This window comes from Zerene cesonia, chromosome 17 (genome assembly GCF_012273895.1).
Source record: "Zerene cesonia ecotype Mississippi chromosome 17, Zerene_cesonia_1.1, whole genome shotgun sequence".
NCBI lineage: Eukaryota > Metazoa > Arthropoda > Insecta > Lepidoptera > Pieridae > Zerene > Zerene cesonia.
Genome location: NC_052118.1, coordinates 8519301 through 8536899, shown reverse-complemented (window position 1 = coordinate 8536899; position 17599 = coordinate 8519301). Strand labels below are relative to the sequence as shown.

Here is a 17599-nt window from a genome sequence, read left to right as displayed (position 1 = left end):
AACTCCATATTTATCAAACTTTTATTAGTTCGGGCCTTCTTTGGCATCTTCTGGGACAAGTATTGTGAAAATTAATGGGACAAAGATGGATAATTATACCGCGAAGTATAAGACAATGTAGAAAAAGCAGGTTCAAAGCGAGGATTACACTTCGCAATAGATATTAAAAGTGGGTGACACCAATGACTTATATAAGAACCTGGGAACTGGTGCAGATTGCGAAGCATTGTTAGCAAAATATTAATTGATATTTTCTATTTGTAATAATAAACGCCCGATGGAAGTTCATTTAGCGTCCTTTTTCCTTTAGAAAAACCTTGATATTAACGGGAATTGTTTTCCTTATCGTTTAATGTTTCAACCATCATGTTTCGAAAATCAAAAAGGAAAACATAATATGAACTACGTATTTATGCAGGGAACGAAATTCTTAATCTTCATGTGAAAGCAAAACCCGAATTTTGTATGGTACGAAACGTTTGATTTGTATTGAATTACTAGTTAAACATGAAAAGCTGATAATTAAGCTGTAGGATGATAATAATAGCCTGATTGTTTGTATACATAAGGTTACTATAATTACTAAACAGGGAGTATATATTGGCAATCGCAATTAGCCAATTTGTATCGCGTAAACTGAATTGTGCTTAAATTTAATGGTAGGATCTTCGAATTGGTTAAATAAAATGTTTAAAAAAAGGTTTCAAGTTAAATTATAATGTTATAATTCGTAACAAAATAATATATTTAAATAAATACTATTATGTTAATATCATGAATGTGAAAGTAACTGTCTGTCTGTTTGAGTCTTCATTACGCCTTAACAACTCAACCGATTGCAATGAAGCTGGTACAAAGGTGGATTGTGACCCGAAAAGCGCCATAAGATCTCTTATCCCAGATGTTCCATGGGTACGAGAACTATTTGGGAGAAAAACCCTGGACTGTATTTTCTTTTGACATCGCGAGCAAGACATGGACGGCCAGTAAGTATAAAATTTTTAGACGATATAGGATAAATATATAAAATCGGTATAATCATACCATCTCTTCAAAGCCAAAGTAATTATGAATAAACAGGAAGCTCTTCCACATATTTTTTTCGCAGACTCGACTGTGTTCTTCAACCACCAGGTTCCATTGAGGGCCATTGTTCAGGTCCGGGAGGACGTATGTGCAGAATAACATCAAGCTCAGGAAGAGAGGGAAAAGCCTGAAATGACGATATTATTTTTTAATTCAATATACAATTAAAAATAATATAATTTAGATCGGATGTGTATCCATGTTTAGTTAAGAAGCTTTTAAATAAATCATATCACATTTCGGAGGCCATGACTCACTTTGGGTCACTGCGCTACTATAGTAAGTAGTATATCACATTGGACTTGGGATCTAAAACTATTCAACCAGTTATTTTACTTGAAATAATGAATTATATGTAGGTTCACGCAATAAATTTATATACATATTATGATATGCAGTTAATAATTATTTTCTCTAAACAGGTCACCGACGCCTTACAGGATTCCAAATTCCCAAAGTGCCATTCCAAATTAATTTTCTAAATGGAGAAAAAAATCATCTAAATGAGATCTTATTGAAAACAATTAATTTAATTCAAATATTACAATTCAGAAATCATTCCATTTATGAATTGTTATCGTGTCTCATTTATAATCGAACAGTACAATTAATACGCTGATACATCTAAATAACTAGATTAATTAAGCATGTAGAAATGTTTTTGAACACGCGTTTGTGTAATATCTATTAATGATTCAACAGATTATTTAGTTTTAATCGTATTTCAATGTGTAAGCGTATTAGTAACGTAATTATAAGGTTTCAGAATGCATCGTTTGTAAGTAACATATCTAATGTAGAGTACATAATTTCTATATTGTTGGAATAACCAAACCAATTTGTATAGCGTAATTAAGAAATATAAGATATATTTGTTTACGTGTACGTAAAATACGATTATGAATGATATTATAACAGATTTATATCTTTCGTCAATTCCACTGACGGACATATGCCCACGAGTGAAGCTTGGGCGACCAGCTAGTTGTGAATATATATTTCAAAAATATTGTATTTGATAAAACTTATAATTAATTAATCTTTATGGATAATATTCTTTCTATATTCTGAGCCAAATTAAGCTCACCTGAACCATCGCGCTAAAAGCCGGTTCTTCAAGTCGATAGTTCCTTTCTTCTCCAAATCTTGGAGAAGGTTGTGTGCGTTGAGGAATCCGCTGAGATACAAGAAGCTGTCTGTGTACACGATCGCTGACCGACCAATCACCGCCCACGGCATACCGAATACCTAGAAATACATAACATTATTAAAAAAAAAAATTACGACCAGCAGATTATTCTATTTTTAATTAATTTATTGTTCTTAATTCTTAGTGTGGATTAGTAAGTTATTAGCAAATTTTTTGTTATTATTTTTTAATAAATTTTTTCAATTTATTAAACGTGCTCTGTATGTGCGGTTTTGTTTTTTAATGACAATACATTTATTTATTTCTTTTTATTTCCTTCTATTATTTAAATCGCATATGTCATAGAAGACTGACATAGCTTCTTAGGGACAGTATTTATTTATGATCGGATACAGATCCGTTCCAAAGACTCCGTTCTACAAACATACAAGAACAGAACCTGTTTATAATATTAGTATAGTATAAAGATGATCAAATATTTTCATTCACTGCTCCTTATTATATTGGTTTAAAAATCATGTTTGAGATAATGAACTTGAATTTGTGTATAGACAAGTATGATCTACTGTGTTTAAAGAAAATTGATCTGTGGAACTGCTGTGAAGTAATAATAAGGGATTTCACAATATGACAACTCAAAAAATGGAAAATAGCAACATTAGCCCTAAATAGTAGGCGTTATATTCATAACAGACCAAAAACGGTATGCACACTTAGAAATTACTAGCTGCGTCCCGCGGTTTCACCCGCGTAAGTTCGTATTCCGTAGGAATATTAGGATAAAAAGTTGCCTATATGTTATTCCAGTTGTCCAGCTGTCTACGTACCGAATTTCATTGCAATCAGTTGAGTAGTGTTTGATTACAAACTTTCGCATGTATAATGTAGGAAGTAGGATATTTTCAAATAAATAAATTCTTAGATAAATAGAACGTTTTATATATTATAAATGCTTTGCAGATATCGATGGCTCCAAGAAGGATACTATTATTGAAAAATTATGCTTCTCAAATTACTGCGTAATAATTATTTAATAAGTGCAGTGAACCTTAAATAACCATTACAAGATATCACATTACGCGGTATTAAAGGACAGCAAATATTGGCAAAGATCTCGTAAACTACAATTACTATTCTTCATTTCCTTATTTCGTATTACCTTGAAAACCACACCGTGTACTTGTAAAGGATATTACACTAAACTTAAGTAATTTTCATTGTTTACGGGACCTTTGTACACGCAATATTCAAGCGAAATACTCAGAATTGAATCACTGGCGTGACATAATTTCTGATTCCGAAATGAAACAATTGATAGAAAGGTCCTCAATGATTTTTCAAGAACTGCAGCTGTTTAATTGTAAAGCGTTTGGCGTGCAAGGAGTTGTTATATTTTGCGGTTGTTAATTCATCTTTTTAGTATTTCATGCTTTTATAATATACTAAGAGTATATAAGATACATTCTATGTTAGCTTTATTTGTTTTTTACAAATAAATCGTGTGTTTGTTTATTGTTTTTTTATGGGACGCACAAAAAAAAATCTCGGTCTGGCAGGACACAAAAGGCTGATCACCTGCTTGTCCATAAAGAAAATCGATCAGTAAAACAGATGTATATCATCTGCCCCATGCCCCAGGAGGGGACACGGGACTTCACTTTTTAATTTATAACTATGTATTTCAAGATATCCATTTAAACTATCCAACAACTATACGGCCTAGGTATCGCGTATCCCTAACCATACAATACTTACTTCAAAGAAACTTAAATTTCGTAATTAATAATTATATGATAAATGTTATTTTTTTATACTAGTACATACCTCAGAGTAGCTAGTCTTGTTAACATAAGGGCTGTGCGCCATGGCCATTGACTTGTGGGCGAGCAGGAGGGCGAATGCATTCATACCCCTAAACGCGTCTACCCCCTTCACCCTAGTAGGAGAATCGCTTAAGTCGAAAACTTTCCGTAGATTTCGCTTAAGAGAGAATGCGTTCAGTAACTTCTCGAAATTCGTGGCAGCTTCCTTTCCGTCGTCCAGTATCGTTCCCAGACTGAGCAGAATTAATATCGCCAGGAAGAATGCTCTGGAAAAGTTGTGATTACATTTATAATCGTCGAATGTATAAGGCAAACATGGAGCAGGTTGTCGAAACCGACCCACCGTTCGTGGAATTTCATTCGTAAACATAAAACATTAACAGCTAATAATAAACGTTTGATAACTAGTAATGTATAGGTATTTAATGTTAAACATAAAATATTCTGTATTTTGTAATAGGTTTCAAATTATAATCTGAATGAATGCTAATGTCGAAAGCGAAGCAAAAAAGAGATACTTTCAATTGTTATCTAAACTAACATTGTATAGAGAAAACATTTGTCATTTTATACGTATATTCATAATGCTCTCTTACAAAAACTACAGGACCGATTTTAAAGTTTCAAAATTAGAAAGCTGCATCTTCACTGATTGATATAGGATATATATGAACAACGGGCCAAGTCGGGGCGACCCAATGACATAATTCTCAAAAATAATTTGTTAATATATGTTCAGACTCCCTGGGCGAGCGTTAACAATATCTCTTTGAAGCCTTTATATAGAGCTTATTTTACCAATGAAACATCATTACGGAAATATATGCAAAATGGAGAAATATCGTAATTACTGTATATTGTAAGGGATTATTGCTAAAGAAATTTTATAATCGTTTCCGCAACATCATTAAATATTTTGTAATAAATTGTAGCTAACAGTCAACGTACTTTTAAAATTATATTTTTTAATGTTATAATTATTTATATATTTTAACTTAATCTCAAAAAACGTAAAAATAGAAAAGTTTTTAACAATGTACAACTCATTATATATACATACATATTTTTGATAATTATTTACTTCATGTAAACAATTTTACATCCTAATTAGTTTTAGGAGTGTAATGCTTAATGTTTTTTACCATGTAGAAAATACTTTTAGAATTTAATTACAATTATCCAAAATCTTCGAAATTATCAAATCATTAATACGATATTTTCGTAACATTATTTATGAATAGGTACAATGTTATTTCATAAACTTCTTATAACAAATAATTTGCATTTAAATATTTATGTACTTACATAGCCAAAGATTTTCCAAAGGAGTACGGTCGTTTAAAGTCTTTCACTGTGCACATGGTGTTTTGCACTTTCGCAGATATGCCGAGGCTGGACAGTTTCTGTGAGAGTTCGTCTTCCAAGTCAAAGCTGCTACAGGAGCTTGGTATACACACGCCCCATAGCAGGCTGGAGTATCTTGGGACTCTGTGACCCATCTAGGAGAGGAGAAAAGTATATCTATTAATCGAGTATATTACGTTTGTTTCCTACAAAGTTTCTATCGAACTTTTTATAGCGTGAGTGGTACGAGACTTTGATCGGGGTAGTGCTTAGCATATATTTCATACGTAATTTCATCAATTAAAACTTAAAATCTTACTTCAAGTAATGTAAACACGATAGTTTGTACGAATGTACGAATTTTGATAGAACACCACAGTGATGTAGCTTTTATAAGAGAATGACACATAACCTATAGAAATGCTTGCTTTTAATTGCACGGATAAACCCGCGGGCACCTCTGATATGACAATATATCGTATGCTACTAACCTAAGCATTGAATAGGGCTAGAAACATAGTTACAGACATTGCCAACCCTTTTGTTGACATATAACAATATGTGAAGTTAACTGTTTTTGAATTCTATTTTATTATTGCTACACATTGATGTCTGCCCAAGAATCGCGCGACTAAATTGTATTTCAATAGCATTGTTTAAGGGTAACTTTGTTTCGAGAATATTTGTCCAATATATAGAGTCAAGGGCTATTGTATTGCACAATAACAATTGTAATTCAAAATCAGCTCGACGCCAAATAAGCTGACAAAGTAGACGGCGATATTCTTGTGGAATATTAAAAAGATGGACCTTGGTATTTGCTTGATCGCGGTGCGCGTGATATGGGTATGTCGGTGTTTAATATAGTTTAATATACGCCTGATGATGTCCAACATATGACACTTTTTCAATTAAGATGTTGTAATGAATTTAGTTGCGAAACGGCTATCAATGTATTTGAAATTAAAATTGAAATGAGTAATAATTCGAAACTATAGGATAAAATAAACGATTGTTTTGCTTTAAAAATAACGAAATGACAAGCTGTTGATAAAAGTGCGAACAACATACGAAAATTTTGGAATTGTTATCGCAATTTGACGCGTTGGAATTTTTCTATGAAGTTTGTATTGCTGTTTTAAAAGCACATCGGACGCATAGTTATGATTAGATTTAATTCTTACACACGTTTTATGGATATAATTTTATTTTATATAATGTTCAGTGGTATGATTAGTGAAGATACTACTGCTGTAAAGCTGGTGATTTATGTGTTTCTTATCTCTATATGTATCTTTATCTTAGTTTTACATCGTTTTGATGTTCACGTTCATTAGTTTGCGAATCAGATCCGTTGTCAAGGTTGCTCTTTATTGTTGGAACTTCCGTTTAAAAACCCTAAGTTACGTGAGTGTGAGTTACGTATCTAGTGTGTGTGTGTGTGTGCGTGTTCAGTAGCGGTGGTGTAGTAGAGGGAGCATTAGATAAGGTTAGGAAAAAGTAAAACTATAATTCTAAGGAAAGTAATTTGATCGATTAAGGAAAAAGATAATACAAAATTACCGAAAAGTAGAAAAAGCAAGATGCTGACGGGACTAAAAAACGCGTTTTTGTTGCCAAAATTCTCTTTCAATTTCCGACGATAGAAGCAACAATTGTGAATTTCTTGCATTGAGCACTGAACACAACTCGCTCTTTATATATCGCTGATGGCTTTCATCTATGTTTTCTTAATTAACACCAATTTAAATGATAAAACTGCATTCATATGAACTTTCTGTTTATTTACTTAAACTGTGTTAACAGTCAACAATAAGCAATATACACATTTCTTCCAATATCACAGGTTTATATTAATTTTCAACTCAAATTTTAGATCGTATTAGATGTGTGCAATATTCAAACGCTAAGACGACACAATGACAAAGCATAATATCACAAGTCGCGTGAACAAAAATATAAAATAAATGACGGTAGGTAAACAAGCATTGTATTTACTTTTATGCTCCGATGCTTTTGTTAAAAAAATAAATGTTATTCAAAATGTGGCTCAGGATTTAATGAATCCTTAACGTCCAAACAGACGTTTAATGAAGCTTTAAAAAACAAAACTACACCGTCACGTTCGATAAAAAATGTTATCTAGCACGAGTATCATCTCATTGACGTTTCAGTAAGAAAAAAGTTTACACTACATGCCTCATTTTTAAAAAAGATGAATCACAAATTTGTTTTGTTCAAGATATAATATTGAAAAGTATTATATTAAAGGCTATAAATAATAATTTAAGGGGTCTATCTATTATATTATTAAGATTGTGGCATTTTATAGTATCATTACGTGCTTGCAACGAACGTTTTAGTTTAGTTTACATCTGATTCAATGCAAAATATTAAATTCATGTTCTATTTTTAATAAATTATCTGAATGTAGTTCGAAGTTAAATGTTCGTTTATACATTTAAAGTACGAATAAAATAATAAGTGCTAGAGGTCTGGTTTGATAAAATATTATAACTATATCTATATATATAAAATTCTCGTGTCACAGTTTTCGTTGCCATACTCCTCCGAAACGGCTTGACCGATTCCTCTGAAATTTGGTAAGCATATTGGGTAGGTCTGAGAATCGGCTAACATCTATTTTTCATACCACTAAACGATAAGAGTAAGGCAGAACAGCGTTTGCCGGGTGCAGCTAGTATACTATAAAACACAGTTCCACAAATACACAGTTTGAGAGTATGTATGGCTTACACTTCCAAACAGAAGCTAAATACATTACCGGTGGAATAGCTTAACACGAAATGTGCGAGTTTGATTTTGCTTACTCTGCTCCAGCTGAACTGTAGCTGCATTTACCAACACAGTCCGATTTACCCGGCCATGTCAAATGTCAGTGGCCCGCCAATTTTCGCCCATTCCTAACCGGCTCACGTAGGTGATTACATCTCTAGCGGGCTGGATGTGAGGCCATGTACCCTGTCAAAGGTTTTGGCTATGTGCTTTGCGTGGGGACACGTGTAATAAGTTGACAGCATGTAAAGGCGATTCGATCGTGTATAAATAACTCGATAAGCGGGACGGAAAAGTAAACACTAGGATGTTTAAGGGATGAATTCCGATGGTTCTGGTAGGTTAAGTAATTTTCTATATAAGGGAAAAATCAAAAAATATACTCAAAATAATGGAAACGTTTGGGTATACTATTCCTACTAGAACCGTAGTCCTGAAAATAGCTTGACTTTGACTTGCAGCCATTTATTTATTTATTTAACTCTTCAATAAGATTGGACATAGAAGGAAACTTAGAGATAATAATAATAATGATTAAAATAAAGCGTACAATTTGTTTGGCGGCCTTACCACTTAGAAGTGATCTCTTCCAGGCAACCAAGACGATTTATTTACACATAACAAAAAAATTATTACTAAAAATACATTAGATAATGATCATGCTATGCAATTTCGTTACTATGGTTTAAGCTTAAAAATTATTCAATTTAATTTATCATTTCAATTTGGGCATTACTTCTATTTATGCGTTGTAATAATTTTGTCAATGACTGTAGTGAATAGATTTGATAACTTCCAAAAAGTTTTGATGAGTCGAACATAATTTTACATCAAGCACAGATGATTTAAACAATAGTAAAAAGTATACAAGTGTAAAATAAACAATCTTAAATATACGGTCGTTTACTCTCCATATTAATTACTTATTGTTTTTAATCCTTGGTTTATTAATTACGATACCTAATCCGTTGTATATTCAACTGATTTTTTCAACGATTAAAGTTGTGTGTATATAATAAATTAGTTTTAATACTTCTATGCAACCTACCAAAGGCATTTTTGCTCAAACAATCATAAACTGATAAATTTGGTGTAAAATATAAAAAGGCTAGTCGACATAAATTAATTATTGTTCATGCATTTTCCTTTTATTTTCTAAGACAAGGTTAATATTATTAATCTTGATGATTCAATCACTTGAACCATTAATAATAAAACAAGGAAGACGTGGCGTGACATAATGTCCATAGCCTTTAGCAAAATCCAAATTTTATTTTGATATTTCAGATTTTATCCCGCCATCATAAATAACCTTTATTATTTGAATAAAACATATTTGAATTTGCATACAGACACAAAGCTGTATAAATAAAATTGTATTAAACAGAATTTTCAGTCATATTACGCCTTTGATATTCGAAATTTCCAAATATTAGGTTATAATTTACCGTCGGCATTTCATACCTATTGGATGGTAGGTAAGTAAAAACTATATTTAAAATATGGTTTTTAATAATTTATGGTATAAAAATTAACCATAAATACAATAAATATAATACGCTTTACTCATCATACATAAATGAAGATAATTAATAAATGAAGATGAAAGAAAACAAGAATGGAGTGAAACATTAATTAGGTTAAAGATCGCCTTATCGCTTATAAGCGATCTTAGCCAGGTAACCCTTATATAGGATTTCTTATAACTTAATATCAGAGTAGATCGTGTTCAAGCCAATTTCAAAATCATTAATTTTTCTTATATCGTTCAGTGTACTGGTGTTAACAACAAGGATTAAAGGTACTTACATATGTGACATCATTTTGTGGACTAGCTATCCGCCCTGGCTTTGTCCAGGTACATATGGCCTAAAGTATTAAGGCAGCACGCAATTACCCACGGTGACTTTTGAAATCGGTCTAGTAGTTCCTGAGACTAGCTCGTTCAAACAAACAAATTTTAGCCTTATGCTATTTGTATGGAAATATAGATACTATTCGATACTACTCGTCGGGGTACTATTCGTTGTTTTGTGCCGAATGCATGAATTTTTATCAGCTTCAAATCAAACACCAGCAATTACAATGCAATGATTTATTATCAAAACCTGTTTAACGGATTCGGCACTCCCGCACCGAGACACGATTCCCCAAACTAGGATATGATTTTTGGGTGTGACACATTGCTATTTTGTTACGGAAATAAAATACAATAAATTTATCGCCCGCCTAACCTTGATACAGCGATTTAGTTGAAATTCATAATACGTTTAATCTTATGACGTTACAAGCATTACGTTATGTCATCGACCGGCGATAAACCTTTACTTTGCAAGGAAGCTTACGCGCGTAGTTTAATTCGATGTAGATTGCTGTCTAAATGCATGAGATACATCGATTTGTCGTGGTTATGTAGCGATGTAATGTAAACGCACAGCTATTCGTTCGTAGGACATAACATTAGTGTATGGACAGCTGTTTGCATGATTAATGTGTGTTTATACCAAATGGGATGCAATTCCGGGCTCTGTGTCCATTATATAATTAATAATGATTGACGTGATTTTATACATTAAAGCTAGGATGATCCTAGCGTATGATCTTTAATTTTTTTTTTTATTATTTTAATCGGTTTAACTAATTGCCATTGTCAAGAAGAATTTATTTTATGGAATAGGATATAACATGCACAAATATGTATGCATATGTAGCCGGAAATGTAGAAATTAGCAAGATATATTAATTACCCATGTCATATTATCCGTAGTCTAAAAATATATAGAGAGATATTCATTTAAAAATAACGTGCAACAAAAGGGGCAGAAATAAAATAACCTAAATTCGAGGTACGAGTATCTGTCTCTTTCTATTTTCATCATAAATATGTTCATTGTCATTTAATGCAATTTATTTTAAAAAGTTATTCTTCATTAACCTTTTTTATCACTAGCAATACTTTACTCATATTATAGAGCGTTATTCCAAAATGATGCTAGCTTTAGCGGTAGGTAAGTGTAACGTTTTTAATTACGCATCATTTGTAACCTATGAGTTTATTATCTAAGGAATTAACTATTCAATTAAGCTTCTTGACAGATTGTTCTCACACAACCGTGGCTGAGTATGAAACAACAATTGCCTATACAGCGTGCCAAGGTCAGACGGAGGTGCATAGTGTATCCATAATTGATTAAATGGCTCATTAAGTTGTGGTTAATTTACGTTATAAAATTGAAGTTTCGACATACTGTTGCAACCAAAATGTTTTTGGAAAGAAACGCTCAATTGTGTCAGGCAGATTGTTATAGGAACGTTGCACTATTGTATGAACCGCTGTGATTTGCTTATGCAAACCGTTCCTACCTTATGGTAGGAACTACTACCATAAGGTAGGAACGGTTCTTTTAATCGTATAACCGTTTTCCTTTATTCCTATTGCGAAACCCTAAAAAGGGAGGGTCTATTTAAGATTTTTTATTAATAACATTCCCAGCTCTATAGAGTTTCTCAATTATTTAAGGACTTGTTAATAACGATTAAATAATAAAAAAATGCGTTATAAATGCGAAGGTATATCTGTTAAATTATTCGTTTAATTGCCCATCATAAAGGAGCGATTTTGTATTAGGAGCCAAGTAGGAGACTGGAGAGTGCTTGTTGAATCTTAGAAATAGCTGCACAATATTGCATTTACACACACATTACCATTTTAAAAGTGAATGTATTTTTTTATCCTTACAATTAATAATGCAGCTAGACTAGACTTGTAACCGGTAACCTATTATGTGCTTATCCATATATGCTATGTGCATAATATGTTACGGTGTGCAGTATCAGGTTTTAAGAGGTCCGTGACCTTTACATTGTAATTTTTCTTGATATTTCTGTATCACTATTAAAACAATCAACTGATTTTATTTCTAAAAATGTATGAACCAGATTTTTTTAAAACTAAATCGAAGCATTTGAAGTTTTTATATTTGTTTTTGATAAATACAGCGACGCAATGCATTTAAATATTGCGTACATTATTTTTGCATAAGTAGAGCGTGCTAAAATCTCTCACGAATATAATATGAAAATAATAATAATAGTTTAAAAAAACTAAAAAACACGCTTTTATAGAAAACCGAACTAAAAAATAGAGAACATATTTTGCAAATTGAAAAATAGAATAATTTTATCAAATTAGTGTATTGTCATCGGTCCTCAATAAATCTACAAAGTTTGAACGAAATCTGGCCGTTTAAAGTGGGTCAAAATCGCGCCCAAAGAAGTCGGTTACAAACAAACAAACATACAAACAAACATACAAACATACAGGTGAAGCTAATAAAAAGCGTGTAATTAGGAAGTCATGAATAAAGGAGTGTTTAAATTACGACATAACAGTCAATTATGGATACGCTCAGTTTGGGTTATACCATACATATGAGTATGAAAAACGTAGAAATGCAAATTATAATATGTGTCCTTTTTGATTTATAGAAATTCGCTGTTGGCAAGTTTTTAGTGAATGATGAATGCGAATTTAATGAATAATGCGCAGAACGTGATTCGTGACACTTTTTGTTTATACTTGCATCGTATGCAATTTTCTACAAATTAAGAAATATTTATAAGATATTATGATTATGCAATATGTGGTTTCATAAGGAAAAAGTAAATTTTGACCTGTGTTTTAACCGACTGCAGAATAAAAGGCTTATATATAAATGTTAAAACTTACTTATGGGTAAATGTTAAAACTATGCTATGACGATGCAAAAGTGCTTCTGTAACTCTAATTGAATAGATAAATTAAGAGTTTGAGTATCAAACTCAAACACAAACACAAAGTTCCAAGTTTGAGTTGGAGTTTATAGGATAATTTTGTATTTCATCCAAAAATTTTGATATTAAAAAATGATTCTCTAATTAATGAAATACGATTAATATCTTTGAATAAACTTTCAATATTAAAAATCATAATATGATCGAGGATTTCATACATATATTGGTATATGAGCTAACTGCACATACCTACGCAGTGTTTAGTTATGTAATCAGTTTAAATATTTAAGAAATGTTTATGCATACAACTGCTTATTTCTATTGAATTTACTTAAATCTATACGTATTTTATTAAGTCATCCAAAACAATTAAAAATAATTCAGATGTTATATTATTAGTCTTACATATTTAACCTTCAAAGTACCAATGCAATGGCAATGAATCTTTTTCTATTAAATAGAAATTATGTTAATTGAAGATTTTAATTCAACTATAATTGTAGAAAAACATAATAATTCTTATGGTCATTGTTTGTTCACTCTTTGAAGACAAATTTTACAAGTTCAAAAGGGGACGTCGTTTGCTGATTTATTTATAAGCGATTGTTCATTTGAGATATTAAATTAACAATCACAATCAGCAGAATTAATTGAACCATACCAAAATTAATAAAACAATTGAAGTTCATTGTTTGACTATTATGGTCGTCGGACTACGTTTAGGAGGTAAACATGTTTTTAGCGTTTTGTTAATGGTCAATATGCAATTTAATTTGGATTGTACGAATTCAATAAAAGGGCTTGGTCTAATAAATGTTTATCATTGTCTATGTTTTGGTTCAGTGGTAAAAATCGGTCATATGTAAAAAAAATCTATAGACTTTTGGAAAAACATACACTGCAATTTAAGAAGAAATGCGGTCGGTATTTTAAATATAGAATTGCTCGCTAAATAATACAATGAATTGCCTATAAAGTCTTCTATTCATGGACAAACAAAAAAATTTATAAAATATTTTTTAACTAGCTGCGCACCGCAGTTTCACCGTTGCAGCGTAAGTAAGTCTGTATCCCGTAGGAATATCGGGATAAAAAGTTGCCTATATGTTATTCCAGTTGTCCAGCTATCTACGTACCAAATTTCATTGCAATCGGTTCAGTAGTTTTTGCGTGAAAGAGCAACAAAAACACACACATCCTTACAAACTTTCGCATTTATAATATAAGTAGGATTAGTAGGAAGTAGGAAGTACGATAGTAGGAATAGGATTTGTCCAAATAGTGGATGACGAAATAGACGAGAGCCTAGAGAACTATAGCGAGTAAGTTAGCTACGATTACGATTATTATTAGTAATTTAGTGAGCGAAATTATAAGTATCGTTTATAGAAACGCCTAATTACACGTTATATTGAATATTATTTGATAAACACGAAACCGCGACATAAAATGAGCGAGTTTGTTACGAAATCGCATTCATTACGAAGTCATAAAGACAATCGGCGACAATAACAATAAAATTCGGGACACAAGGCCCAAGGGAGTGGGTTCAAGGGTGAGCCGAGTTGATTTACAAACTGCATTTACATTGCAAAACGCGTGTTGAAACAGCACCCTGAGCTTCATTTGAGATGAATCATACATAATCATACATTCGGAGTACGTACATATAGTTATCGGATAGTTGGACTGTAGTAAGAGATTTGTTAGTTCAGCTTTTATAGCTGAAGGAAGTTTAAGGGTTGGTAGGAGTTTAATTATTAATAGTTATTTAAAGCTGGTTACTATCTGAAAGTTAAGCAACTAAAGACGAGGTGGATGGGTGGTACTTCACAAGCCAAATTTCAAAGTGCCTGATTATTATGCTAATCCCTGAAGGCAGAATACGGTAAAATCGTAAGGATCACATATAAGTTCTACCTATGACTGACGATAATAGCGTAATAAGAAAGAATGAAATTATAAGACTTCGCAACGCACCAATTTTATGATTTGAAGCTGATGTTAGTGAGGAGGCTTGAGAGTGACAAAGACTAGCAGCAGTAAAACATCTCATTCCGAAAGGAGGACCCATATTATGATGAAAGAGGAAAGAGGCATTTGAAGTTCTCCAAAATTTTTTAATACTTCTAGATGACGTTATTTTAATTTAATTTCAATTACCGTTACTCGACGTTGTTTATTCTTTTATTGGTATGTACAACTTACAAATCACTTGTAGTTTATCTATTTTAAATAATTAAAGAATTTCTTTACATCGCAAAGTCGCTGTGAGATCGTGACGCAAATAATTATTTTGTGCCCTGCATTGTCCAGACCATTTAATGATATTCACAATTCAATCGTATAACGTTATTTATATACATCAATATATTCATATTATATCAATATTCCTTGCAATATGTATATTTAAATATCGGTGTATCCATTAAACATTTCTCATGTCCTAAAAAATAAATCAATCACTGTATCTATTATTTTTTTATATGCTATTTCTTTTGGACTTTATGAGTTAAAATCGTAAAAAGCATGACTCGTTTGAAACCACGTGTTATCAGGCACAAAACCGAAAGTTCCGACCTACGAAAATGTTCTATCCCATAATGGGGAGTTTGCGAAGTAAAGGCATCGAATCTAGGTTGCGACTTGCATGAATAGCCGGCCTCGATTAGAAAGACTTAGCTGGATTGGGGTCATCCCTTATCTCTTTCACCTTAAGGTGCTATATTTTATAACTATTATTACACCGTCAAACGCTTTTTCTGGCTATTTGTTATGTAGTGATTATGGTATATATATAAGATTTGGTTTATTCAGCATCACGGATATCATAATTCTATACTAGCTTCGCATAAACCGATGCTATTGTGTGTGTGAATTATAAAAATATTTAGATTTAAATTTTGTAACTGAATAACGGTCTGTCGGTTTTGGAAAAATTTCATATATATTAATACATTACAGAGACTCTTAAACGGGACTAAATGACAACGATTTCCTATTATACAAAAGAATCACGTCAATCGGTTCAAAATTGAGTCGGGAGTTATCGAGTCTTATAAAAAAAAAAAACAATAGAATTGAGAATCTCCTTCACAAAGAAATAGATGTCTTAATATTTTTATGGAAAATTATGAAGTTTACAATCAGTCTAATTTTGGAATGGGTGTGTCAAATCTGTTGATCGTACGTTTGTTATTAAATAATAATAATTTGAGGTCACGTGACAGCCACACCGCCAGTGGAAAACTTGTTAATAATCTGTTTCCGTAAATAAGAGATATAACAGTTGTTTTTGTTTTACTTCAATTTAAGGATTGGAAATTCTCGAATATTTTCGAACTGTTTTTACGAAATATTACGAACTATTCAACGAAATATTTTTATTCATATTTCGAAACATATAACGAATTTTTTTTTAATAAATTACTAGGTTACTTGTCAATGTCATTATTAGGTTTTTATTTCTCGCTTAGTAATAACAGTTAATAACCAAAACAGGTACATACGTCAGTAACGTTGCTCCGTATATAATGGCCGCTGTGTATCATATAGTCCAAACGTTCGTAACCCATAGCAGCTATGTTGACTTGCAGCGAGGCAAGGCAGTACTTCCCTCGAACTGCGCTGTCGATGCTGAGACACTCGTCAAAGTCCCCGTATTGGTTCGCGTTACCACTGAGTATTCCGGACGGAAGCTTGGCTGTGGCGTCCAACACTGGAACGAAAATAAAAATCTTCATATTCGTAAATATTTTTATTTATTAAATTAAGTTTGATCATGAGGGGAATTGACCCGCGTCATTCACCTAGCCGTGGCGACGCTTTGGGCGTTAGGGTATTTTTTATGCTATAAGCGGGCAACTGAGCTGGTGGCTGCCGTGATGGTAAACAATAACTTCTGCCCGTGAACACCCGCAGAGGAAGTGCTCCGCTTTTGAAGGGAAAGGGATGAGGATAGGATTGACGACTCGAAAGAAGGAAAGGACTAATATTTCACGCCGCTGTTTTGTGGGGGTGTGGTATTTCCCTGGCGTGAGCTGGTCCGATTCGTTTCGAAGCGTGCTCGACTCCCACAATTACTATCTACGATGAATCACGTTTTTTTTCAAATACTGGAGAAAACGATAATTTTAATTGTGTTTGGCACTTAACCATTATTTTGATAGCCAAGGTAGACGAAAGCACAGATTAAATGTTTACCAGGCTTGGCGAATACCTATACGATACTGACGGAAATTGGATAAGATATTGGGGTCCTTAATCGTAACGGGATAGGAACCGTTTCGCTTTAGATTTGTTATATTATAATGAATTGTGAAATTAGGTGACATAGACATAAAATCAATATAAAGACATGCTTTTGAAAACAAAACAAAAGCGAATAAAAGGGCAGACACTATATCTGCCCGTATTCAATCTTAGCGCTCGCAACAAAATAAATTGAGGTTAATTTGCATAGTTTGTACAACATGCAAAGGGGTTTTAGATAATCTTTAATCAGTCTCCATGAATATGCTTGATTCGCAAAACTATTTGGAATTCCGCCCGTCGCGCGCGCCAACCGACCGTTTGCACAAACTTCGGGTCAACTTTATTGTGTGTAGTTGTTCTGGTGTTCCGCTTG

At 32.5% G+C, this 17599-nt stretch overlaps 1 protein-coding gene across 1 annotated transcript in view; it reads right to left on the bottom strand.

Moving 5' to 3' along the window:
- Nucleotides 1-17599, bottom strand: part of LOC119833521 (nose resistant to fluoxetine protein 6) — a 32800-nt gene that overhangs the window by 4223 nt on the left and 10978 nt on the right. The window contains exons 2-6 of the mRNA XM_038357570.1: nucleotides 16482-16690; nucleotides 5365-5558; nucleotides 4061-4325; nucleotides 2174-2334; nucleotides 1045-1213 (exon numbers count right to left, since the gene is read on the bottom strand). Coding sequence (XP_038213498.1) covers nucleotides 1045-1213; nucleotides 2174-2334; nucleotides 4061-4325; nucleotides 5365-5558; nucleotides 16482-16690 — 998 coding nt within the window. The remainder of the gene's footprint in view (nucleotides 1-1044; nucleotides 1214-2173; nucleotides 2335-4060; nucleotides 4326-5364; nucleotides 5559-16481; nucleotides 16691-17599) is intronic.